This window comes from Pleurodeles waltl, chromosome 8 (assembly GCF_031143425.1).
Source record: "Pleurodeles waltl isolate 20211129_DDA chromosome 8, aPleWal1.hap1.20221129, whole genome shotgun sequence".
Lineage (NCBI taxonomy): Eukaryota > Metazoa > Chordata > Amphibia > Caudata > Salamandridae > Pleurodeles > Pleurodeles waltl.
Window position 1 is genome coordinate 668,992,248 of NC_090447.1, and position 27,350 is coordinate 669,019,597.

General features: G+C 41.2%; 1 protein-coding gene across 9 annotated transcripts in view; it reads left to right on the plus strand.

Moving 5' to 3' along the window:
- Nucleotides 1-27,350, plus strand: part of RIOX2 (ribosomal oxygenase 2) — a 1,008,555-nt gene that overhangs the window by 390,559 nt on the left and 590,646 nt on the right. For all 9 annotated transcript variants that reach the window (XM_069204775.1, XM_069204776.1, XM_069204777.1 and 6 more), the window contains 2 exons: nt 14,832-14,960; nt 24,820-24,923. In XM_069204775.1, coding sequence (XP_069060876.1) covers nt 14,832-14,960; nt 24,820-24,923 — 233 coding nt within the window. The remainder of the gene's footprint in view (nt 1-14,831; nt 14,961-24,819; nt 24,924-27,350) is intronic.

Sequence of the window (27,350 nt, forward strand, 5' to 3'; positions counted from 1 at the left end):
GTTCTGTGCTAGATGTGTGCATCCATTCACCTTTAAAAACTTTACAAAAATTACTGTTATTAATAAGCATTTTCCTTAATGGTCTTTTCCTCATGCAGACTATTGTTTTGTCTGGTGTCTTCATGCTGTTCAATATTAGGTTAAAATGTCCTTTTCAAAACAAATGCTTTGTCCACTATACTCTGAATAAGTTGCTTCTGCGTATCAATTGCACTTCTCTTTCCATACTTCATCTTTTTCAACTAATTTTGTATTACTCTAGTTTGAAACATTTTTACTCTTATCTCCTTAAACTCTTTTTGCCTCCAAGCCAACTCATTCTTTCCTTATTACATTTTCTACTTTTACTAGCATGTAATCCTTCCTCTTTATCATTTACTTTACATCTCCTTTTTTAATTGGACAGTTTTTTTTTTCAGTTAACAATTTTCAACTTTCCTTTTTTTTTTTAGAAAGTTCTTAGTGCTCTTACGAGCTGTTCTGTTTTTTCTTTCTTATCCACCTTATCTGGCTGTTTACTGTCAGTTTGAATTAGTTAGTATTTTTTCCTCTGTTTCCTTTTTCTTTCTCTCTAATTAGGCATTCTGATTCTTCTTTTTTGTAGTACAATTATATATCTGCAACCCAAATGAAAAATACATTTACCTCTATAGAAACAGTATAAAATTATATACTACAACCAATTAGCTCTGCCAGTGTCTTCACTACTAAATACATGTTACAGTGACTGTCTAATGGAGTAATACTTTATTTGTACTAAAAGTGCACTTTAACACTTTACAAATATATTTTTAATGTCAACTCAGAGAAGGCCTAAAAGTGTAGACTCAGCCTCTGCACAAGTAGGTTGAAGTCATGCTTTAAGGAGTACTTTTCTATGTGGCTGACTATTCTGTGTCAGTACCTGGCTACAAATCTGTGCGACTGTATAAGTCCCTCATTAGTGTTCCATCAGATGTTTAAGTAAATATGAGACTATATTACTAACTCTTTAGTAACTCTATGAATCTCTAAATGTGTCTCTAAGTGACTGTATAAATAAATTACTTCCTGTGTTGGTAAGTACAATAGTATGTAACTCTGGATGCAATTCACTCTGATACTGCTGGCTGGCTAACTACTAAGCAGGTATGTTCTTGAATTTATAAGTACGCGTCTCAATATCTATCTAAAATCACTAATAAACTGTGTGTGTCACTGTAAGACTGGATGTGAGACTGTCTGGTTGTGAGATTGGGATAAGAATCTATGGGTGTGAGTGGATGTGAGACTGGTTGTGACAGACACTCTCTAGGTGTAAACTGGGGGTGACAGCGTCTGTCTTGATGTGACACTCTGGGTGTGGGCATCGATGTGAGAGTATCTCTTTCACTATGAAAGTATGTGCAACAGTGTGTGAGTGTCAGAGTGAATAGTGACAGTTTGCCACAGTGACAGTGCAGCTGAGATTATCTTTATGGTTATGAAACTGGGTGTAAGAGCACCTGCCTGAGAGTGAGACTGGGTATAACAGACTTCCTCTAGGTGTAACAAAAGGTGTTTTTGTGTGTGGGTGTGAGAGTAGTTGTAAGTCTGTCTGTGAAGGTGTGACAGTGACTAAGAGATGGACTGTATATACGTGAGAGTGAGTGAACAGTGTCTGTCTGGGGTAGACACTGCTTTTGTGACTGTGTCTGTGAGAGTGGGTGTGAGAGTGTCTCTGGGTGTGAGGTGATATTTTTGGATGTGAGAGTGGCTGTTAGGGTGTGTCTGTGGGTGTGACAGTGGATGTGTCAGTTTATCTGCCCTTTTCCTAACTGTCATACCATTAATACAATACAATAGCCTGCACACCGCATTTATAAGTGAGCACAGAGCTCTGCAAGTGCATCTGTAACTCAGTGAGACTTAGAAGGATATCTATATTTGTTTAAACAGAAACCACACTGCTGTGTCATCTACCTACATAGAAGCTGAGTGCTCAGTTTTATGTAGTAAAATAATTCTTTGAGGATTGTCAAGCAGCCTTTTTAATGGAAAGTCTACCTCATAGTGAAAGTGCACATTTACATTCCGCATTAGTAGGCCTCACCCATGTTTTAAGTAGTACTACTTTCGATAGGAGAATAGAATCAGTCAGTATTTCTCTACATATCTGAGATAGTGTAGCAGTACATATATCAGTGTTCCATCATATATTTAAGTTAACCTGATACATATCTGAGTGAGTGCATTAGTCCCTTTATGGGTGTGCCACCAAATGTTTAAGTAAATATGCTGCCCACAGGGATATGTAACGGTGTGTTCAACTGGCTCCAGTACTATTGAGAACATAAGTGGTGACTGCATGTGTGCATGCATGTATGAGCAGCTCTCAGTGTATGACGATATGTCATTGACTCTATCCTTTTTTTGTTGTTATTAGCTATATGAGTTGTAGTATGACTTAGATACTGCATATCTAAGTGAGGATAAGACTCTAACTACATATCTTACTCAGTGAAAGTTAGAAGGACATGTTTCATCTTTTAAATATAAAGCTCCCTGGCCTATGCCCTACCTACAGCCTACCTTAGAAATTAGCTTTGACCTCTAAAATTACAATATAAGGACTTACGAGTAACCTTTCTAACGGGATCTGTAGCTGACAGTAAAACTGCACACTCAGTGTTTATAGTGCTAGGCCTGAGCCATATTTTAAATAGTGCTTGTGTGGATAGCTACCTAGGTAGTGTTAATATTTAGTACATATCTGACTGAGTGTATCAGCATCTCTATAAGTATCCCACCATATATATATGTTTGATGGCATGTGTAGCTGCAGATACACATGCTGTGCATTATCCTGCCATCTAGTGTTGGGCTCGGAGTGTTACAAGTTGTTTTTCTTCGAAGAAGTCTTTTCAAGTCACGAGACCGAGGGACTCCTCCCCTTTCGGCTCCATTGCGCATGGGCGTCGACTCCATCTTAGATTGTTTTTTTTTCCGCCATCGGGTTCAGACGTGTTCCTCTTCACTCCGTATTTCGGTTCGGAAAAGTTAGTTAACAAACGGAAAATTCAACGGTATTGTTCGCGATCGGTATCGGGTTAGACATAGAACATCGACACCGAAGAAAAGAAGAGCTCCGGCAGCCCTTCGGAGCTTCCACTCCTCGACGGGGCCTGGTTGGCCCGACCGCATGCATCTTCAAGGCTCATGGAACGGACCCCATTCCGCTTCTGCCCCAAATGCCATGCTAAGTATCCTTATACAGACCAACATTTGGTCTGTAATCTGTGTTTGTCCCCCGAACACAAAGAGGATACGTGCAAGGCCTGTCAGGCATTTCGGTCCAAGAAGACACTGTCTGACCGGAGAGCTCAAAGGCTTCAAATGGCGTTGACACCGGCCGGACACCCCGACGTCGAAGAGGAGGAGACATTCTCCATCCCAGATCCGGACTCGGACGAGCCCGAGAGTGAGCAGCCGACGAGGCAACAAACTGTAAGTAAACCAGCCCCGGCCAAAACTCACTCAAAAATCATGAAGGCCCAGGGGACGCCGACAGGCCATGGCTTTACCCGAAAGCACAGTGACCAAGCATCGGCACCGAAAAAGGGCATGCAGCAGCCGAAGACATCCGACTCCGGTCGAGATACCGGCTCAGAATATACTCGGCACCGAGATACCGGCTCCGACCAAACTCGGCACCGAGAGATCGCCACCCCGAAATCAAAAAATGGTTTCTTCAGAGCCTAAAAAGACTGCTGAGAAGGTTTCGGTGCCAAAACACCAAGCCTCTGAGCCGAAACAAAGCTCCTATACGGAAGAACAGGGCCTTTCCTCACAACTACAAGGCCACAAGTTTGGACAAGAACTGGAGATGGGAGAACCAGATCATACACAGAGGAGGCTCCATATACAAAAAGACATGGGGAAAATAAGAACTCTTCCCCCAATTAAAATGAAGCGGAAGCTCGCATTCCATGAAACGGAAATGCAGCCCAAAGCAAAGGTGGCTAAAGAAAAAACACCACCACAGTTTTCTCCACAGCCATTGTCACCACATCTGTCCTCAATAGCAACACCCCCAATGATGCAGTCCCCAACGCACACAGGGATGAGCCAAGATGACCCAGATGCATGGGATCTATACGCCACCAGTCTCTGATAATAGTCCGGACTGTTACCCAGGAAAGCCATCACCACCAGAGGACAGTACTGCTTATATGCAGGTGGTTTCCAGGGCAGCTACTTTCCATAACGTAGCATAACGTAGCATTACATTCGGAACCTATAGAAGATGATTTTCTATTCAATACCCTGTCATCAACACATAGCCAATACCAAAGCTTGCCAATGTTACCAGGCATGTTAAAACACGCCAAACTGGTGTTTCAAGACCCCGTGAAGAGCAGAGCCATCACACCTAGGGTAGAGAAGAAAATATAAACCTCCCCCTACAGACCCTGTTTACATTACACAACAACTAATTCCTGATTCAGTAATAGTAGGAGCGGCCCAGAAAAGGGCAAACTCACAAACTTCTTGGGGCGCACCACCACCTGACAAAGAAAGTCAGAAATTCGATGTAGCAAGCAAAGGGGTGGCAGCACAGGCAGCCAATCAATGGCGAATTGCCAATTCGCAAGCTCTACTGGCAAGATACGACAGGGCACATTGGGACGAAATGCAACATTTCATTGAACACCTTCCCAAAGAGTTTCAGAAGCGTGCCCAACAGGTTGTAGAGGAGGGCCAAAGTATCTCCAACTACCAAATAAGATCGGCTATGGACTCAGCAGACACAGCCGCCAGAACAGTAAACACGGTGGTCACCATTCGGAGACACGCATGGCTACGCACCTCCGGATTTAAGCCAAAGATCCAGCAGGCTGTGCTGAATATGCCTTTTAACGGACAACAATTGTTTGGGCCGGAGGTGGATACAGCTATAGACAAACTAAAGAAAGACACTGACACGGCCAAAGCCATGGGCGCGCTCTACTCCCCACAGAGCAGAGGCACTTTTAGGAAGCCACACTTTAGAGGGGGGTTTCGGGCCCAAGCCACAGAACCTTCCACCTCACAGGCCAGAGCCAATACCAAAGAGGAGGTTTTCTGGGACAATATAGGGGTGGACAGTTCCCTAAACCAAGAGGGAAATTCCAAAGCTCCAAAACCCCACAAACTAAACAGTGACTCCAATGTCACAAACCCCCAACACACAACACCTGTGGGGGGGAGACTCACAGATTATTACAAAAATTGGCAAGACATAACTACGGACTCATGGGTCCTAGCCATTATCCAACATGTTATTGCATAGAATTCCGACAATTACCACCAAATGTGCCTCCAAGAGCACACAACATGTCCAAACAACACTTGGATCTGTTACAAATAGAAGCCAAGCATTGTTACAAAAAGAAGCAATAGAACTAGTACCCAACCATCAAAAAGGAACAGATGTTTACTCCCTGTATTTCCTAATTCCAAAACAGGACAAAACACTGAGACCCATATTAGACCTCAGAACACTAAATCTTTACATCAAATCAGATCACTTTCACATGGTGACACTTCAAGACGTGACTCCCTTGCTCAAACAACAAGACTACATGTCAACATTAGATCTCAAGGATGCTTACTTCCACATACCCATACATCCTTCCCACAGGAAATACTTAAGGTTTGTAATCCAAGGCGTGCATTACCAATTCAAAGTGTTACCGTTCGGCATAACAACAGCCCCAAGGGTATTCACAAAATGCCTTGCAGTAGTAGCTGCTCGGATCAGGAGACAGCACATGCACGTATTCCCTTACTTAGACGATTGGCTAATAAAAACCAGCACTCAACAACAGTGTCTTCTACACACAAAATACGTCATAGAAACCCTTCACAAACCAGGGTTCTCTATAAATTACCAAAAATCACATCTACAACCGTGTCAAATACAACAATACTTAGGAGCAACAATCAACACACAGAAAGGAATTTCCACTCCAAGTCCACAAAGGGTACAAGCATTCCAAAATGTAATACAAAACATGCACCCAAACCACCACTATCAAGTGAGTTTGTGATGAAACTTCTAGGCATGATGTCTTCAGGAATAGCCATTGTCCCAAACGCAAGACTACACATGCGGCCCTTACAACAGTGCCTAGCAACACAATGGACACAAGCACAGGGTCAACTTCAAGATCTAGTGTTGATAGACCGCCAAACACACTCCTCGCTTTAATGGTGGAATCCTATAAATTTAAACCAAGGGCGGCCATTCCAAGACCCTGTGCCTCAATCCGTGATCACAACAGATGCTTCGATGGTAGGGTGGGGAGCACACCTCAACCAGCACAGCATACAGGGACAATGGGACGCTCAACAAAGCCAACTTCATATAAATCATCTAGAACTGCTAGCAGTGTTTCTAGCATTGAAAGCATTTCAACCGTTAATAGCCCAGAAACACATTCTCGTCAAAACAGACAACATGACGACAATGTATTACCTAAACAAACAGGGAGGGACACACTTATCACAGCTGTGTCTCTTAGCACAAAAGATTTGGCATTGGGCGATTCACAATCACATTCGCCTAATAGCACAGTACATCCCAGGAATTCAAAACCAGTTAGCCGAAAATCTCAGTCGAGATCATCAACAAACCCACAAATGGGAAATTCATCCCCAGATACTACAAACTTACTTTCAAAGCTGGGGAACACCACAAATAGACCTATTAGCAACAAAAGAAAACGCAAAATGCCAAAGCTTTGCGTCCAGGTATCCACACCCTCACTCCAAGAGCAATGCGTTATGGATGAGTTGGTCAGGGATATTTGCTTACGCTTTTCCCCCTCTCCCACTCCTTCCATATCTAGTAAACAAACTGAGTCAAAACAAACTCAAACTAATACTAGTAGCACCAACTTGGGCTTGCCAACCATGGTACACAACACTACTAGATCTGTCAGTAGTACCTCATATCAAACTACCAAACAGACCAGATCTGTTAACTCAACACAAACAACAGGTCAGACAACCGAATCCAGCATCGCTCAATCTAGCAATCTGGCTCCTGAAGTCTTAGAATTTGGACACTTCGACATTACACAAGAATGTATGGAGGTCATTAAACAAGCTAGGAAACCTACTACAAGACATTGTTTCGCAAATAAATGGAAAAGATTTGTTTTTTACTGCCATATTAATAAAATTCAACCACTACATACATCCGCAAAAAACATTGTAAGCTACTTATTACACTTACAAAAATCGAAGCTAGCTTTTTCCTCCATTAAAATACATCTCACAGCAATATTTGCCTATCTGCAGATTACACATTCAACATCACTCTTTAGAATCCCAGTCATCAAAGCATTTATGGAGGGTCTAAAGAGAATCATACCCCCGAGAACACCACCAGTTCCCTCATGGAACCTCAATATTGTATTAACACGGCTCATGGGTCCACCATTTGAACCCATGCACTCTTGTGAGATGCAATACTTAACCTGGAAAGTAGCCTTCCTAATAGCTATCACATCTCCTAGAAGACTAAGTGAAATACAAGCATTTACTATACAAGAACCCTTTATACAAATGCACAAACATAAAGTGGTTCTACGCACAAATCCCAAATTTTTACCAAAAGTTATATCACCGTTCCACCTAAACCAAACAGTGGAACTCCAGTCTTTTTTCCACAACCAGACTCGGTAGCCGAAAGAGCATTACATACATTAGACATCAAAAGGGCACTAATGTATTACATTGATAGGACAAAACAATTTCGCAAGACAAAACAATTGTTTGTAGCCTTCCAAAAACCTCATGCAGGAAATCCAATATCCAAACAAGGCATTGCCAGGTGGATAGCGAAATGTATTCAAACTTGCTATGTTAAAGCAAAGAGAGACCTGCCTATTACGCCAAAGGCACACTCCACTAGAAAGAAAGGTACCACAATGGCCTTTCTAGGAAATATACCTATGACAGAAATCTGTAAGGCAGCCACATGGTCTACGCCTCATACATTCACAAAACATTACTGTGTAGATTTGTTAACAACACAACAAGCCACAGTAGGACAGGCAGTATTACGAACATTATTTCAAACAACTTCAACTCCTACAGGCTAAACCACCGCTTTTGGGGAGATAACTGCTTACTAGTCTATGCACAGCATGTGTATCTGCAGCTACACATGCCATAGAACGGAAAATGTCACTTACCCAGTGTACATCTGTTTGTGGCATGAGACGCTGCAGATTCACATGCGCCCTCCCGCCTCCCTGGGAGCCTGTAGCCGTTAAAAGTTGATGAAAATTATATATTATATGTTGATAAAACTTGTACATTTGTAACTTTGTAAATACATATCACTTTTAGACACATTATGTACATACATACTTACTCCATTGCATGGGCACCTTTGCTATATACACAACTCCTACCTCACCCTCTGCGGGAAAAACAATCTAAGATGGAGTCGACGCCCATGCGCAATGGAGCCGAAAGGGGGGGAGTCCCTCGGTCTTGTGACTTGAAAAGACTTCTTCGAAGAAAAACAACTTGTAACACTCCGAGCCCAACACTAGATGGCAGGATAATGCACAGCACGTGAATCTGCAGCGTCTCATGCCACGAACAGATGTACACTGGGTAAGTGACATTTTCCTAATATATATATATATAGAGAGAGAGAGAGATAGTTAATAAAGGGGTATGTAACTGTCTCCAGTTGCTGCCAATCATGCTGGATACATAACTGCTATCTTGGTGTAGACATGGACAATATTTTAAGGATTAACAAGCAGGCTTTGTAGTGGCAAGTTCAACTGGCAGTAGAACTGCATATTCTGGGTATACAGCAGTAGGCCTGAGGCATGTTTAAAGTAGTTCTCCTGTGGATGGATGAGCAGATTATGGCCGTATTTGGTACATATCTGAGTGCATCGGTACCTCTGTTAGTGTCCCACCAAATGTCTCAATAAATATGGCGCCTACAGGTGTATGTATCTGCATGTATAACTGACTCACTATCTATTGGAAATATAACTTCTGCCTCCATGTGTATATAAATCTAAAATCATCCTTCTCACGGTTTGCATATGTGTGTCAGTGGCTGTATCGTTTTCTTAATAGATGTTTGAGTTGAACATTGGGTGGGACACTACTTATATAAGTGAGAATATGAGTGTGAAAGTGCATGTTTAACTCACTAAAACTTAAAGGTACATGTTTAATGTTTAAACCACAAATCAGCGTCCTCTACCACCTACCTAGAGACTGAGTGCTCAGTTTACTCTAGTAAAACCACAGTTCGAAATTTCTCAATCAACCTTTCTGATGGCTACTCAAGCTGACAATAAAAGTGCACACTTAGAGTTTTTAGCAGTAAGCCTCTAGTGCTTGTCTGGATATGTGAGTAGGCTATGTCACTCTTTAGCTACATATCTGTCTAACTGTATCAGTGCGTCTATAAATGTCCCATCGGGTGTACAGGGATATCTAACCACATGCATAATGCTCTACAAGACCACATATAACTCAAGTAAACTTAAAACTACATGATTCATCTCTTAATAACAAACTTTCCTGCTGTATGAGCTACCTATAGCCTACATAAGGGTTGACCCTTCTATGGTAAAAAAATAGCTGTTCTCTTTCTTTCCTGACTACTATACCTTTCTTTATTGTTATGATATAGATATTATTTATATTCCTTTTTAGTGCGTATGAACACACTGCTCATTCTCATACATCATTGTACAATTATCTCTGTAGTAACACATTTGAGTTTAAAAGATAATATACCACACGTACCTCCTAAGTATGTTCCTTGTTCTGTATATTCGTCTCTCAAAATTAGTTTGAATTTCTTCTCACTTAAAATATGCAAAAACCAATCAGAAGAATGGCACACCACTCTCAAGTTAGTGAACCATCAATGGCACCCTTTTGAACTTTGCTTTCAAAGATACTCAATCACAAAGCCAATAAGAATCTCTATTTTACATGTATCTTCTCACTTGGTATCTTAGTTAACTCTTTCCCACACTCCTCAAAAGATAGCCCAATTCCATAATAGTTTTCACCAGATTCGCTGATCCACTGCGAGGCTCAGCATGGCCCCCCCCATGTAACTCCGCGACTGGATCCAAGGATCCATGTGGGAGGACGACATTTATTTTTCGTATTTGATTTAACATAATGCTAATATATTCCTCTTTTAATAAACAAATGTATTGTCACCTAAATATACTTTTGAACACTCTTTTCCCAGTGGAACTGTAACTGCCAAGTCGCATTCGTGACTCAAGTATGTGGTAAAAGACTGTCATATTTTAGCTCAGCATGGATGGCAGTAGCTAATCTTTTGCTTAAAGACTTTGCTTTAAAAATGGGAAAAGATTTTGTCACTTTCTTGCTCAGCATGGATGACACTGTGCTTATCCTGTGCCTAAAAATGTTGCTAGGAAAACAGACATTTGAGGTGAGATGAGTGTCACTGGTGTTGCAGGTTGCTCTTTATAGGAGCTAAAATTGGGAACTACCCAGAGTTCTTTGCTTCCTTTTTTGTGTGTATGTACATATATATGTATATATATATATATATATATATATATGTGTGTGTGTGTGTGTGTATAGCTTTAAAAATAATTTTCTTCAGTCATATATATATATATACTTAGCTATACAGCATCACTTTTATGTAACTAATATATATTTAAATGCAGTTTATATATTTTTAATCTTATTTTTGCTGTAATGGTATTTTTTTTGTTTTTGTGAAGATCCCCCAAACGTCCCATTTTAAAAAATATATGTATATATTTATTAGTGCATGTGAACCTGTATATCATTGTAGGGATGTGTGTGTGTGTGTATTAAATATAAGTAATGTAAAACCCCAAGTACCTCTTTTTATTTTTTTACATGTTTAACTCCAGTAGCTATAACTAGTACCCCCGCTATGCACAGTGTTGTCATCAGTGTCATTTCAGACTGCAGCAACAGCACATGAGATCTGAACTGGTTTTCCAAATGCCCCGAAGCTACACAGACACTTGTTACATTTCTGACTATGTCAGCTAGTTGACAGCTCATTACTCATATCTACCATGCCCTGCAAGCCGATAGACCCAAATCTCCCCTTAAAGTGGAGGACACTTGGCACAGAATTAGCGAGTTCCCTATCGCGACTAAAGAACAGGAGAAAACACACCAGGGAGTGCATGAGGTCCCAGCCAGCGCACGTTTTAAACATGTTAGGTACAATAATGCATATCCCATACCTCTTGCCCGTATATCTGCACACAATTTATCCTACCAGAAATGGGGGGGGGGGGGGCACGTTGTAGACACACACCAGTGTACTTCAGTCATGGTGTGTGGAACTGTCCCCAGATAATTAGTTATTGAGATGCTATCCTAGAACATCTGCATACTGCTGCGATGCAGCTAGTTCCTACGGACTTGAGACAATGCTTATTGGATTTGGTCTCAATTAGGAAGAGGAAACTTAGCAGGAAGTTTGTGTTGAGTAAATATTAGGTGGCTTAGCCTGAAACCCCCTCCCCCCCCCCTCATATGTCTGAGTGGTTGCGAGACATGACTGAATTGGTGGGTGCAGATGAGTCACATATGAAGAAAGTGAGACATGACAATAGAATGCAAGATAACTTGCTAGCATTCGGAGCCATGATACATGACCTCACTGAGGGTGATTCCTCTACCCCCTCAAAAGCGGTGGTTACTGGAGATGGGTTGCCACACAAACGTAGTCGCTTCAGCGATAGGAGGTTGAGAGCGGGGACCCTACTAAGAGGTCACACACTAGGGTTGGGGCCTGAGAACACACTGCTGGGTATCCTTTTGCAGTCCTTTGTATAGCTTGTTCCCCTGGGACACTAGACAATATTATAAGTGGAGCAGGGGAGGAAGGGTTCCATGTTATTTCCGGTTTTGAACAAACTTTATGATACGCCTTGCTTGGACCTGATGACAGTTATAGTTTTACATATTGTTTGACTTGGTATGCAGGTCCTGTAAATTGTTTCTGAGGTGGCATTGTATACTGTTGCAATGTTAATCAAAACATATTAACAAAAACAGTGTTGTTTCAGATGTCGTATTGATGTTATCAATTATGTCATAGAGCATGTCATGAGTTAATAATGTGCGGTCACAAGCAGTGCTTGACGAGGTACGAATTACACTTACTTCAGTTAACAATAACCAGTGAATTTCAGGGTTTTTGTTAAGTTTAAAATGTTACATTTAAGCCTTTCACCTAACGAGAACGTCACATTAACCTTCGTTTTTTAATTATTTTTTTTGGTGAATTTCTAGGGTTTTTAATGTAATGGAAGATATCATTGACATACCTAACTACAGCGTCACTTTAACCTTTGATTTTTTTCTGTAAATTTCCAGAGGTTTTAAAAAAAATATATAAAGTAATATTTTACCATACGTACCTTTGACAACCTCCCTCTGCCCTGTGGCGCACGGCCTTCAGGTGCAAGCCTACTTCCCTCCAAACAGCTCACTCCCCTGCCGCACACAGCCTTTGACTGCACACAGTGTGGGGTTGGGAGCAGGGTATGGCTTGTGGCCAGGCCCTGCTCCCAACCCTCTGCGGCAGTGGACACCCCCCTGCCATGCATGGCCTATGACTATTCGTAGCATGGGGTTGTTGGGTGGGCCTGGGCAGTGACCACACCATGCACCTAATTCCTGCCGCAGCCAACCGCCCTGTACAACCTTCGACCATGGGCAGTGTGGGGTTGGCTATAGGTTTGCCATGCTTCACACCTCCTGTGGGCAGCCAACGTCTCTACTGTGCACAGGCTTTGGCCGTACGCGGTGTGAGCTGGCCGAAGAATAGGGGGGGGGGCCCTTTACGATCTGTCCACGAGATCTAGGGTGTCATGGTACTCTTATCCTTCCCCCTTATACCTTATTTAGCACCATAGTTTACAAGATGCGTGTCCGCCAGACTCATGCTGCAAACCCCAGCGTCCAGGAATCTATAAATTGTGCACTTTAAGTTCTCAAAAACTGCTGTACTGATTTCCACCAAATCACAAAAAGCTCACTTTCAGGGTAAACAAATCTAGCTTTTTGACAAATGTGTTGTAATTCTGTTCAGCTGTTTTGGCTGCAGTGGTGTCTGAAATTATCGAAAAATAAATAAATGGGGAATGTGTGTTTTAGGACCCCCTCTTTTTTTTGTTTCTCAGCCCCTGCTTGACAGACCACCCCAAAACTTTCCAGGAAGTAGCTGAGGTGTATGAACTTTCAATTTTGTGTATGTTTCATAAAGATTCATCAAATGCCACATAAGATATTAGCAAACCAAAAACTCTTTTTCCTGTGATAGCCTACTACACGACTGCCATTTGAAGCTCTACTACCCTACCTAACTAATGTTCTGTCTGATCTTTCCTTTACGTTCAGATTATAGTAAATCTGAATTCTAAGTAATGGTTGGTCAAATTAGTGGGTCTAAAATTGTGGTGGCACACCTTTCTTGAATATGAGAGTAGAAATGCTGCATATTATGTACGGAAATGAAATGTATCTCCATAGATTATAGACATAAACAGACACATTTTAAATTTAAAAACAGAATTTACTACAGCTCGGAGCTCTTACACAGGTTTAGCCCCTTTACTGAGACCGGTATGCTGACTGTGCAAAGTGAAATTGTTTTTATTTTTGGTTGGAATTGACAGAAGTTGTTATACAACATAGTAATGTGAAATATACTTATGTCATACTTGTAGACCTCCATATTTTTTCTTAAAATTATTTTTATGCAATAAAATACAAATATAAAAAGTAATAATTACACTTGGTCCTGTCCACTGACCCACAAGAATGTGAGAACTCAAAAGCGACCATACTTCCTCCTTTTAAGCTTACTCATTTTGTCCCTCTCCCTTTATACAATTTTCCCTTCTGTCACTGATGATCGTTTGCATTGCAGTTCCCTAAATCCCAAATTCCATATTGTGGCATATACTATGATAGAGCCCTTGACTTTCTCAGCCTGTTTGGCAATTGATGACCTTAATGACAGAGACTAAAACAGGTGATGTTCGACCCCTTTTTTCTGTATCATCACAAGAATGATAGCGAGAAAAGGACATCAAGACAAAGGAGTATTCAGTGGAAAAGCCTCTTATTCCAGTGGTAGAACTATTAAATTGACTTATGTACCAATTTGTACTTCGACTTTCTGTTCCCTTCTTCTGACCTTTTGTCTGTTTAAACAGTTTTAAATTATACTTTTTGTTGTCCACTGTATTCATTCATATTATTGCTCAGTAATCATGTTTCTTGTATGCAATGTCTTCCATACCCATACTTCCAAATGCACTGGACTTCCATACCCTGTCCTAATGTCCTACATCTACTGAATGCAATAAAAACTAAAATTCAATACAAATATTATGAGAAACATCTCACTTACTAGCTATTACTAATACTTTTACTGAAACATAGCATCTTCAATGCAATGTAGTCTCTTTACGTTATCGACTCTTGTACATATGAATTAGCATTTACCTTATGCTTGGACATTTGGAAGCTGAGAATAAAACATACTGACTTCTGGTGGGATGCTCCGTGTAACGTACTACCTACAGATAAGCTGAAGTCCACAACTGTCTACATTCATTTTTACACCATTCTTACATCATCAGTATAATATCCTGTATGAATACTGACTCCAAAGCACCATTATTGACCACTGTGTTTATTCACTTAGCAATGTGTTTAATTTTAAGGTTAACTTGAAAACAAAAGGTGTTATGATGCATTTTGCATTCTGTCATCTTTCTGCACAGGTCTTCGTTATCCAGTTAGAAGGGCAGAAACACTGGCGGCTGTACAAACCCACTGTCCATCTAGCTCGGGAATACAATGTGGAATCAGAAGGTAGAATTGGAACCCCAACACATGAATTCATGTTAAAGGTAATTATTTCAGTGGCACACGAGTGTATACCGTCTGATGTTTAATGGAAGGTTAAACCACTGGCAACATTTTTCTTAAATTTAACCTGTTAGCGCTTGCACCTTATTTTTAAGTCTTGCTTAAAACAACGCATGCGCAGTCGTTTATTCTGACCTTTAGTTTGCAAAGAGAAAAAAACAAACTCTAGAAAGGTTCTTTTAGCCTCCCTATTACTTAGCATTTTTTGGTTTCATTGTCAATCTTATTCCTTTTCATTGGTGAGTGCGTGTCAGCTTCATTTGTTTTTGTGTGTTTAATTTATTCCTTCAGGCCTGGACCAAGCAGTGATTGATTTATTGATTAGTGTTCTTCCGGGCTGCTTACGTTCAGATTGATACTTTTTTTTTGTTTTAGCCTGCAAATTATCTTAAAACCATCAGAGTTGAAGCTTGAGATTCCTGGTATTCCCAAGAGCTGAACAAAACAACTAGTAATAAAGAGTCTTTATTGCATGTGACCAATTTCTGAAACATTTATTTCCTACAATTGTTGTTTTTATTTATGAAGCTATAAACATACTCCTTTTGTTTAAGGCTGTTGCCATACAGTGTATGTTTTTTCCAAAATAACGTTTGCCTCTGTGTCACATTTATGTATTTATTTGTTGATTCGCCTTTTCGAAATTTAGGAGGTGTTTTTAATCATCAAACATACAATTATTTCAATGGTTTATGTTTCACCTTCACTTCTACCCACTCCTATCCCTTAAAATCACCCTTAGCTCTCCTTACTGAAACCCACTCCAGAAACCTCAAGTAACCCTCACATTTTTTTACCTCTACTATCCCCTCAGCCTGAAAGTCACCCTCTCTTCCATTTACCACTAACAACCTCGGATCCCTCAAGACACCCTCACCCCCCTTTACCTCTGTCCACCCCTGAGCCCTGAGCTCCTCTCAATAAATCAATCAATCAGTGTATTTGTAGAGCACACTACCACCCGTGAGGGTCTCAAGGCACTGGGGGGGGAAGGGGGGGAGGGGGGGGGTGCTGCTACTGCTCAAATATCCAGGTTATGAGCCTCTTCCTGAAAGTCAGCAGGTCTTCGGTCTGTCGTAGGGGCAAGAGAAGGGTGTTCCAGGTCTTGATGGCGAGGTGGGAGAAGGATCTGCCTCCGGTAGTCACTCTTCGGATGCGGGGGGCGAGGTCGGCTGAGCGGAATTGGCGGGATTGGGTGTAGAAGGTGAGTCGTCTGTTGAGGTAGCCTGGACTGATGTTGTGGAGCGCCTTGTGTGCATGGGTGAGGGGCTTGAAGGTTATCCTTTTGTTGACGGGGAGCCAGTGTAGGTCTCTCAGAAGGGGAGTGATGTGGCTGTGGCGGTGGGCATTGAGGATCAGGCGTGCAGAGGCGTTTTGTATGCGTTGCAGTCGTTTGAGGAGTTTGGCTGAGGCTCCTGCATAGAGGGTGTTTCCGTAGTCAAGTTTGCTGCTGGCTAGGGCTTGGGTGACTGTTCTTCTTGTATCTGTGGGGATCCATCTGCGGAGCATGCGGAGGGTGTTGAAGCAGGATGAGGAGATGGCGCTGACTTGCTTGGTCATGGAGAGTGTTGAGTCGAGGATGATGCCCAGGTTGCGTGCGTGCTTGGTGGGTGTTGGGGCTGCTCCAAAAGTGGTCGGCCACCAGGAGTCGTCCCAGGCTGAGGGGTTGGCGCCGAAGATGAGGACCTCTGTCTTATCTGAGTTCAACTTCAGTTTGCTGTTCCTCATCCATTTGGCGACAGCCTTCATTCCTTTGTGGAGGTTGGATTTGGCGGTGAGGGGGTCCTTGGTGAGGGAGAGGATCAGTTGGGTGTCATCGGCGTAGGAGATGATGTTGAGGTTGTGCAGCCGGGCAACGCAGGCGAGCGGGGCCATGTAGACGTTGAAAAGTGAAGGGCTGAGGGACGAACCTTGAAGAACGCCGCCGATGATCTTGGAGGCTTTGGAGCGGACGGGGGGGAGGTGGACACTCTGGGTTCTGCCGGAGAGGAAGGAGGTGGTCCACTCCAGAGCTTTCTCCCAGATCCCTGCGTTGTGGAGGCGTGTGCGTAGGATGCGGTGGCAGACGGTGTCGAAGGCGGTTGAGAGGTCCAGGAGGATGAGGGCCGTGGTTTCGCCGTTGTCAAGCAGGGCCCTGATGTCGTCGGTGGCAGCGATGAGGGCGGTTTCACTACTGTGGTTGCTGCGCAACCCTGACTGGGATGGGTCCAGGATGTTGTTTTCTTCGAGGTAGTGGGTCAGTTGTCTGTTGACGATCTTCTTGGTGACCTTGGCCGGGAATGGGAGCAGGGAGATGGGGAGGAAGTTCCTGAGGTCTCTCGGGTCTGCCATTACATCTCCTCGTCCCTGAACCCTCAAGTCACGCTCACCTCTACCCACTCCTGAACCGTAAAGTGATCCTACCTCCCTTTCCTTCTACCCAGCCCTACACCCTAAAATAACTTTTTTTTAAATAACAAAAAGTATGTTATAAAAACAAAATCTTACCTGCATGGTAAATTGCTGCCTGGTAGAGGTACAAATACTTGCCTGCATAGTACTTTTCTGTGTGGTAAAAACTGTGTGATAAAGGTCCTATGTGGGTAAAAAGGCTGTTACCCTTCAGGCAGGACACATCCCTGTCCCTTCCTTAAACACTCCCCCGATCAGCTCCCCTAAATTTTTTGAGGGCACTATTGGTTGCCCTGTTCTCTACAGTGAATTAGGAAGGCACCTTTGCCTCTTTGACAGTTTCCCCTTTCCCATCCCTACACCTACATTCTATTCCTTAGGTTTTATCTGAGAGTACATGCTCTGTTGCTTGCAAGGCATTTCTTTACTTACTGGGAGCTTAGAGCCCACCCATTGTTAACCAGTGATTGGCTTCATCATCACTTTCATTTTTTTGTTTCACTTTGGCCAGTGAGTGCTGGCTTCACTTACTCTTCATGTGTTTGTCTCTATCCTAGAGCACTGTTTTCCTTGCCCAGTGTCCTTGCACTGCGTGCCTCTTTCAGAGGTACGCCTATTCCTTTTGCTTGCACTCGCTTCTTCCTTCCCGCATTGTTGCTTGCCTCTTCTCCCCCTCTTTGTTGTTGCTTGTCCGGTCCTCCCCTGCCCAAGCTAAGACCATGATGGTTCCAGAAGCAATGAAGGAGACAAGTGATCCTGACACAGACTTAAGTGAAGGTGAAGGAACATCAACTGGAACAGCAACTCTCAATAACTTTTTTTTTTTGTTTTTTTTGTTGAGGAAATGAGTTTGGTGAATATATACCAGAAAACCAAGGGATAGAGAGGAGGTCATGGTCAAGGCCAACCAAGAGGAAATGGAAAACCAGGAGAGGATGTAGGCAAAAACCAATACCACTTCACAGTCGACAGAAATGAGAAACAAGAATGCATATATTAAAGAGAAATTAATAGTCTGTTTCTCTAGAAACACACTTACAATAGAAAAACCACAATTCTTCAATAAAGGATTATCTTTTTGTCCTGAAACAAATTTTGATTGTAACACAAACTGATACCTTCAAATGTGTCAGAAAGCTGAATCTTGCTGAATTATTTACAACCAAACAAGAAGCAATAAGGAAACGATAGTTCTAGGCTATAACAATAGAGATCTGATAATAGGACAAGAACCAGACCTAACAAGTCTCTATGAATTAGCCAACAAACCAAATGGATAAATAATGACAGAGTTTCCAATCCTACAAGAACTGAATTGCAATACCACTCTAAACATTTACTGCAATCTCTAAGAAGAATCAAAGTTCTGCAGAGTGCTGTCTCCTGGTAAGAAATTTGACATCTTTTATGAAATGGTGTCATTTCAGGTTCACAGGTTACAAAACCGCAAACAATTGAAACAAAACCTTTTAAAACAATGAAAATATTGTCCTAAAACCAGCTGATGAAGGTGGAAGTGTTAGCATCTTGAATACAGACAATTACATCAAGGAAACAGAACTACAATCAAATGATAAGGTTGGTTATAAAAAAATTAAAAGATAACACCATCAAAAAGGTGACTGAATTTTGGAAGCAAAAACTAAGAGACAATGAGTACATGTTCCTGAGGATGACCAGCCCAACAATTTCCACCAGCTATTTTCTTCCAAAAATTCATAAAACTTGAAATAATCCCCTAGGGAGACTAATTGTGTAGGCTTGTTACTCATTATAAGAATGGACTTCAACAAATGTAAATTATTATTAGAAAACTCAAATGTCAGTGACATTAGACTCATCCTAGCATACAATAAAGAGAGCCAGAAGATCCGAAAATCTTTCTAAAACATTGGTCTCTGATTAGTCAAGATTCTGACACTAGGAAAAGCCTGGGACAAACGCACAAAATCACATTCGGAAAGGCACATACTTTGAAAGACAAAATTGTAAGTACATAGTTTACTCAGAAAACAACCACAAATTAGCTCACAGACACACTAAATGTGGTTCATGCAAGGCTTGCACAATTGGTAAAAATATTAAAGTCATAAAAGCTAGAAACAATGGCTAGCGTACTGTCGCACAAAGGATTACTTGTGAATCTCAATTTGTATTATATGTGTTAGAGTGCGAATGCAGCTTCGAATATACAGGAAGTATAACATGCTCTTAAGAATAGGATTTTTGAACACGTAAGAGCTGGATGAAATCAAGATGTATCTTATGCTATAGCAAAACACTACATGAGGTATTGTGAGACTGGCAGACTGTCATTTTGTGGAATTTATATGAACTTGAAAAACAAAAGAGGAAGAAACAGGGTAAAGCTATCCCACTAACTAGAATCTAAATACATCATAAGACTCAAAAACAAAATTCTTTTTGGTCTCAATATTGATGAAAAATGCATTTACATCTTTAAATCCTCAAGAAAGAGGATGAATATAATGCACCTGTACAGCCTATAAAAAAACAACGCATTACTGAGCCATACTGGAACAAAGCTGAGTAACCTAAATGGGTAAAGATTGCCATACATCTACCAAAAAGGATGAAGCAACAGATGTAAACAAGAAAGGGTTCACAATCAGCACAACTCAACAGCCAGTGCTCAGAAAATGAACGCTAAGAATTTATGCAGTGCTCCAACAGTAATAAAGTGAAAACACAACACTAGAAAATCCCACACTAATTTAGAAATACTGTATAAAGTAAAATACAGTAAGTAAATGACACCAAAACAAATTAAATCCAAACAGTAGAATGAGAGCCATGAATAAAGTTGTAAGCGAAAAACAGTACCAACTGTGGGTATCTGGTCACGTGAGAGCATGGCAAAGTCAGAAGTTATGGCTGACCGTAATGGAGTCCAGTTCGGATACACAAGGTGTCTTGGGACCAGTCTCGGTTTACCTTCAGACTTAGAAGAAATTTCAGAGAAACATTCCGGAGAAGGAAAAGTTCAGCGGGGTAAGGCAGCTGGCGGTGTCTGAGAAAGTGAAGAAGAGGCATTATTTGGAAGATGCATGATGAAGTCATAGTGAAGACTTGTACGTCGGACTTTGTCATGTTTTTGGCAGTCAGAAATCTCCAACTGGACAAAGCTGCAGGCTGTAGCCGATGAGGGCTCCAAGAGGCTGGATACCCTTTCTAGGAGGTCTTGCTGGACAGGAATTGGTGGTGCTGTGGAGAAGAACATACCAGGAACTATGGTGACGTCATGCTGACCAACGATACACATTGGGTGGATGCAGGGGGCTGTAGGTCCTGGTCTCTTGTTAGTTCTCAGGCCACGTTTTGGTGAAAATGTTTCCAAGTTTCTTTTTTTAGGTTTTGGCTGAAGGAGCATCTTTAGCACCACCCACTTCCAAGGGTCCAGAACTGGTTGATATTGGACCTGGGCCTTTTTGCAGGGTCATCCCCAAACGTTTTGCCTCCTTCCTATTTGTTCTGAACTGTTTTTGTTGGTTTTAGGACTTTAGGCACTTTACCACTGCTAACCAGTGCTAAAGTGCATATACTCTCTGGTTAAATGATATTGGTGATTAGTTTATCCATGATTGGCCTATTTGATTTACTAGTAAGGTAAGTCCCTAGTAAAGTGCACCAGAGGTGCCTAGGGCTTGAAAATTAAATACTACTAGTGGGCCTGCAGCACTGGTTGTGCCACCCACATGAATAGCCCTGTAAACATGTCTCAGACCTGCCACTGCAGTGTCTGTGTGTGCAGTCTTGTACTGCCAATACGACTTGGCAAGTGTACCCACTTATACATGTAAGGCACCCCTAAGCTAGGCCCTAGGTAGCCCTATGGGCAGGGTGCAGTGTATGTTAAAGGTAGGACGTGGACTGATGTGTTTTAAATGTCCTAACAGTGAAATACTGCCAATTTCTGTTTTCACTGTTGCAAGGCCTGTCTCTCTCATAGATTAACATGGGGGCTGCCTTTAAATAACTTTTAAGTGCAGATTCCCTTTGGGAGCAGATAGAAATATATGGAGTTTGGTGTGTCTGAACTCACAATTTAAAAATACATCTTTTGGTAAGTTGTTTCTGAAATTGTCAGTTTGAAAATGCCACTTTTAGAAAGTGGACATTTTCATGTTTAACCATTCTGTGGCTCAGTTCAACAGATGGGCTGCTTGTGAATTACCTGTAGACAGTAAGACACAGGATGCTGGCATGTAGCCTGCATATCCTGATGGGCCATCTGAGCTAGAGTGGAGTGGTCACTTACACCTGAATGGGCTGTGCCTGCCCTCACACAATGCAGTCTCCAACCCCCTGGTGTGTGTTTCTGGGGCCTTGCCTGGGCAAGGCAGGATCTGGTGAACAACAGAGACTTTCTTTTGTAGTTTGCCTGCTTCAAAGGCAGAAAAGGGTATAAGTAGTAGATCCAAACCACCCGTACTTTAAATTTCTTCAAGATTGCTTCTGGAATCAAGAGGAACCTCTGCCAAGGAGAAGAGCTGAAGGAGGAGTACTGCCTCTGTCTGTGACTGTGCTTTGCTCGGTTGGCCAGCAGTTGCTGCTTCTACCTGAAGGAGGACAAAGACTGGACTTTGTGGTATATTCCTGTTGTGGAGAATCTCCAAGGGCTTGGACTGAGCTTGCCCCCTGTTTCGAAGTCTCGGGCCATCCAAGACTTCCTCTGCTAGCACCTGGACTTTTTGCTGAGACTCCAGCCCTGTCAAGTGGTGTCCTATCCAGTCCATGGGCCCCTGAAAGGTGAAGTTGGCAGAACAAGAGCTGAAATCCACGCACAGAATGACATTTTCACCCACTCTCTGCAACGCAGCTGATAAACGATGTGCCACTGGCTTTGTGGCTGAAATCAATGCTCCACCTGCATCACAGCTGGAAGATCGATGCATCGGGGCTGGCGAGACGACGTGCAACACCCATCTGTGGCTGCTGATAACAACGCAAACCCATGCAGCACGGTTTTCTAACACCGTGCAGCCGGATTTCTCGCGCATCATCCCTGTGCGTCAGTCATCCCAACCCTGTGCAGATGGGAGGTGCCCCGTCCGGAAATCCATACAACGCTTCCTTGCAATGGAGAGAAACAACGCATCGCCAATGCGACCGGAGAAGAAACGATGCACAGCCTCACTTGCGGGTAAGGAATCAATGCATCGCTGACTTTTCCAACGCACGCTTGCCCATGTGGCTTTATTTTTGACGTAAACCAGGTACTTTATGTAAAATCAACTTTTCCATTGTTTTCTATGGAGTAAGTCTCTTATTTTTTTGAAAATTCATATCTTGACTTGAGTATGTTGGATTTTTGTCATTTTTGGTCTTGTTTGATTTAGTTAAATATTACTTATTTATCTAAACTGGTGAGGTGTCCATTTTGTAGTGCTTTCATTGTATGTGTTGGTACAAATACTTTACACATTGCTTCTGAGTTAAGCCTGCCTGCTCGTACCAAGGGAGTGAGTGGGGGGGTTAACCATTTGTGTTTCTCTTTTGCCCTGACTAGAGGGAAGGTCCTTTCTTGGACAGGTGGTAACCTGCTTGCCAACCAAAGACCCCATTTCTAACAAGCACACTCTCTGGAAAGAAGAGGAGCTAAGGTCTCATCTGGCATTGCTAATGTTATGTGAATGGGTGCTTTTGACCAGATGGTACGTCAAAGGAGTCAGAAGGACCTTGACTCTGAAAAAGTAGTCCAGGTGCCTGCCAGGAAGAGAAGGGGCTGAGGCCACGGGAAACCTGTCCCAGTCCAGAGAAGACTGAACCTGAGGGTGGTGCTGAGGCACCCTTAGGGGAAGACATTACTGCTCTAGGAGACCCCCCTGAGCTAGCCAGGTGGCAAGCTACAAGAGAACTGTCCCAGGAATAGTTTTGAAAGACACAGAAGTGAGTACCCCACTCATGAGGGCCTACAATAACAATATATCACATGGTTAGCTCTTTAGAAAGATTTTGGCATTTTCCCTTCACTATTCTTAGTTTGCCGGAGAATGCAGATGTCAGTCAGTGTTTGGAGAAATGTGTTTATTTGTTGGGTATAACGTGCTAACATAAAAAATGTGTTTTAGGTAACAGTGTGTATTATTACAAGTCAAATTTTGAATTCAAAAGTCATTGTAGGGAAATTAAAAACACCTATTTTAAAATGTGCTTTTCTAGTAGTACATTATCCCTATAGATATAATTTAACGTGACTTACACAAAGAAAGAAAATAAAGTGCAATGTGGGACAGCGTAACTCTTTGCTGACATGGGTCTGTGTTTACAATGTTTATTGCATACCAGCTCCATTAACCACTAAGTTATTTATTTTTTAAATAAATGGGTGGTGAATTTTTACTCTGTCCTGAAAACAGTCAACACTGTGAATTACAGGAAATAATTCATATTTAAGAGAGTGTGTCTATATAATATTTATTACACATACATATATCCAGGTGGATTAGGTGTGAAAATACATGGAGAAGGAATGTGAGCTCCCACTCTACCTAATACTTTGCTCAGGGGTTCCCAACCTTTGGTCCAGGTAGCCCTAGGGGTCCACAAAGCCTACTCAGGGAGTCCCCAACTGCTTAGAAAATTAAATAAGAAAAACAGGTTAATAATGCGTATATCAATAAAGTGGCTAAATGTACATTTGACAATTTTAAAACATACTGTAAATGTAGAGGAAATGTACAGGTGCATCAAACAGAATATAGTATGGATAATGTCTGGTTTCAGTTGAATTTATTAAAGCTCTAAACTTCCTATTAAACTTATTTTTTTTTAAAAATATATATTTGTTTACAAATTAAATAAAATGTATTATCATTTGTGTATATATTTGATGAATGCCTGTTTCTGTATTTTTATTGTATTGCTTTTTCAGTTCAAATCAGTGACAGTGTTTAGGCCGGGGACCCTGGCTTCCAGTAATGACTCCAAATGGGTATCCTGGATTCCAGTAATGATTCAGTGTGGGTCCCTGGGTTCCAGTAATGATTTGTCATGGTCGACAGTAACTATATTGGCTGGTAGTAAAAGTATGTGGTGGTGTTGGAGGGTTGTGTGTGTGTGTGCACGTCTAGATCTGTGTGGTGCATGTTTGTGTGTACTCATTATACAAGTGTCAGATACATTGGCTTTAGCAATGCTTGTTGTAAACTGATTTGAAGTGTTCCTGTCACTTTCGAGCCTGTTTAGAAAGTCCTACGACTATGAAAGAACAAGTGTTCATATCCTCAGACTACAGAAGTTAGTACAGTGACTGACCTCTTCTTGTTATTTTCATAAAATAAGTTCTCATTTTTCTCTAGTCGTAATTATTTATTCATTAATCTTACATGGTACAACATAACGTATTTCAGAGTTGCTGAAAGACAATTGAAGGACTATTCTAAATGGTTCTACTGTAATTGGGGTTACTCTTGTTTTGTTTTTCAGCCTGGTGATTTCTTATATTTTCCCAGGGGAACTATTCACCAAGCAGACACTCCTATCGGTATTTCACATTCTACTCATGTGACCATAAGTACTTACCAGAATAAGTAAGTGTTTACATAGGAATGAAAGCCTAACATCGAAGTCTGCTGCTTTTACTGATTAGTGACAAGACTTTATTTTAAGGTGCTGATATGTTATTTTGATGGTCTAACGGTTGATAACGCTACTTTTAGATAACCGTTAATATGCAGAAATTACTAAAACATGAGTCACTGACATCAAAAGACCCAATCTGTTTTTTGTCTAAACGAAAACCTGTAATAATGTAACCTAAACTAAATTCCTGATGTTTAGGAAAAACAAAAGCTTACGTCTATAATACCCAAATGGTTTGAATCTCACTGGTAATGTTTCATAAATCACTGATCTTGTTTTTTAATTAACTAAATGTGTTTTATTTTTATATAGCAGCAAATTATCTCAGCCTGTAGCATCAATGTGCATAAGGAAAATGCATGAACACAATAAATAAACCAAACATAAAAATAAAATAGGCCCATAGCAGATTGTACAGATGGCTAACCCTTATTAAGCATTTTAAGATCTTGCAATTACAGTATCACATATATGAATTATGGCTTTGCCAATTTACCGATTCCTGAAGGTTATTTGTCCTATATTGCATCAGCAAGTTACCTTTACCATGCAGTAACTACAAAGCAGTACTTTTACCACGCAGTAATTACAATGCATGATACGTTGTAACATAAGCTGTTACGTGGATTATTTTACAGTACAAATAACTTTAACACATACTTAGATATATATGTAAGTCGGTAATGTACAAATAAGGGGTTAAAAGGTGGTTCAGAGTTTACCTCCCCCACAAAAAATGTTTTATGTAATTAATGGGCAAGAAAGGGAGTTGGAGGGGAGGAGGGATCACCCTTCCTCAAAAGGAAGAAAGTAAATTTTATTTTATATAGTTTTGAGTGATGGGTATGGGGATCAAAACTAGGGATAGGAAGAGTTTAACCCTCACTCCCCCCATCAAGAACAAAAATAGAAGTTATGTTGATCAGTACATTGAAGTATATTTATAGTTTTTTTTTTCTTTTAAACTATTAAAACTTTTTTCCTATAAGCATTAACATTGGCATTTTAAAAATAATATATGAATTTTTGTTTTTAGGAGCCAGATGCTAGCGGGTCAAAGTAGGGATCATTTTAATTTTTCCGTATTTAATTTTCATTTTTGTGGATGAATTTATTTTTTAAGAGGTGTATTTTTCTGCATTTTTTTACTATATTATTTTTTAACAGTAGTTTATTTTATTTATAATTATTGTTTGTTTTTTAAAGACTCTATGAAACTGTGTTTTTCAGGAGTGAGATGCTAGGTGTTTATAGGCCAAAGGTGAGAAGTATTTTGAATTTGGGTATGCAATTTAATTTTTTTTTTATTATATTTTATTCGGAAAAGAAAGATCATTCATTACGAACAAACAATGGGGAGAGAAGAGAAAAAAAAAACATTGACCACTTCATATCAATTAGAATACTAAAATACTAAATGCCTTACATACTTTTTCCCGAAACCATTACTATGACCGCACCCAATCTCCGAAAAGTCCACATATTATCTGCCCCTTACATCTTGCCCGCTTCCCCTTTCATTCATACAGAGCTACTTTCAAATGATACAAAGATAGAAGTTTACCCAGCCACCGCTGACATGAAGGGGGCGATGAATCTAGCCATGCAGGTGCCACAAATCACCAGTATAAAGCCATTGACATAAAGATAAAAGCCCTTTGTGCCTTCCCCCCTTTCTCTGAAACCCCTAAAACGATAATGTCCAGGGTAAGCTCAACATCACCTACCACCCCCTTTAGCACCCGCTGTATTTCCTCTTTCACCAATGTCAATTTAGCACAGGTATCGAACATGTGTATAATATCTACTCCGAATATTCCACATCTCGGGAGTGGGTTCTCTCCAGCCTTCCCTATTTAGCTATTTGCGCGGAGGTATAGTATAGATCATGGGTGCTCACAAACATTTTCTCAGGGACAGCACTGTTTGGTCTGTGATGTGACCGAGGGCTGCATTGATGCCAGTAGGATAGCGGTCGGAGGGCTGGGGGTGGGGAGAGGTAGTGGTAAAGGGGTTGTAGAGAAGCGTATACATCTAGTGTCTGAATTGCACAACATGAAACCAGAAACAGGTATAAATTTGGGCTTCTCCACTTAACCAAACTGTTTGATCCTAGGCAAATGTTTTATTTCACTTTACCTCCTTTATTTCTTTTTCTTCATCATCACATATAAAGACCTTGAAGTACCTCATCAGAATGTATGCTGTATAAAACTTTGTGTCTGATTTAAGAAACTATAATGTTGTTCATGTATAATAGAAACCCAGGCCTCCCAAAGAATTCACATAACAACTCACTTGCCTCTTAGTTCACAATTCACATTGTTGTCAGGGTCTTGAGTGGAGGGGGGGAATGATAGTTTCTAAATTCTTGT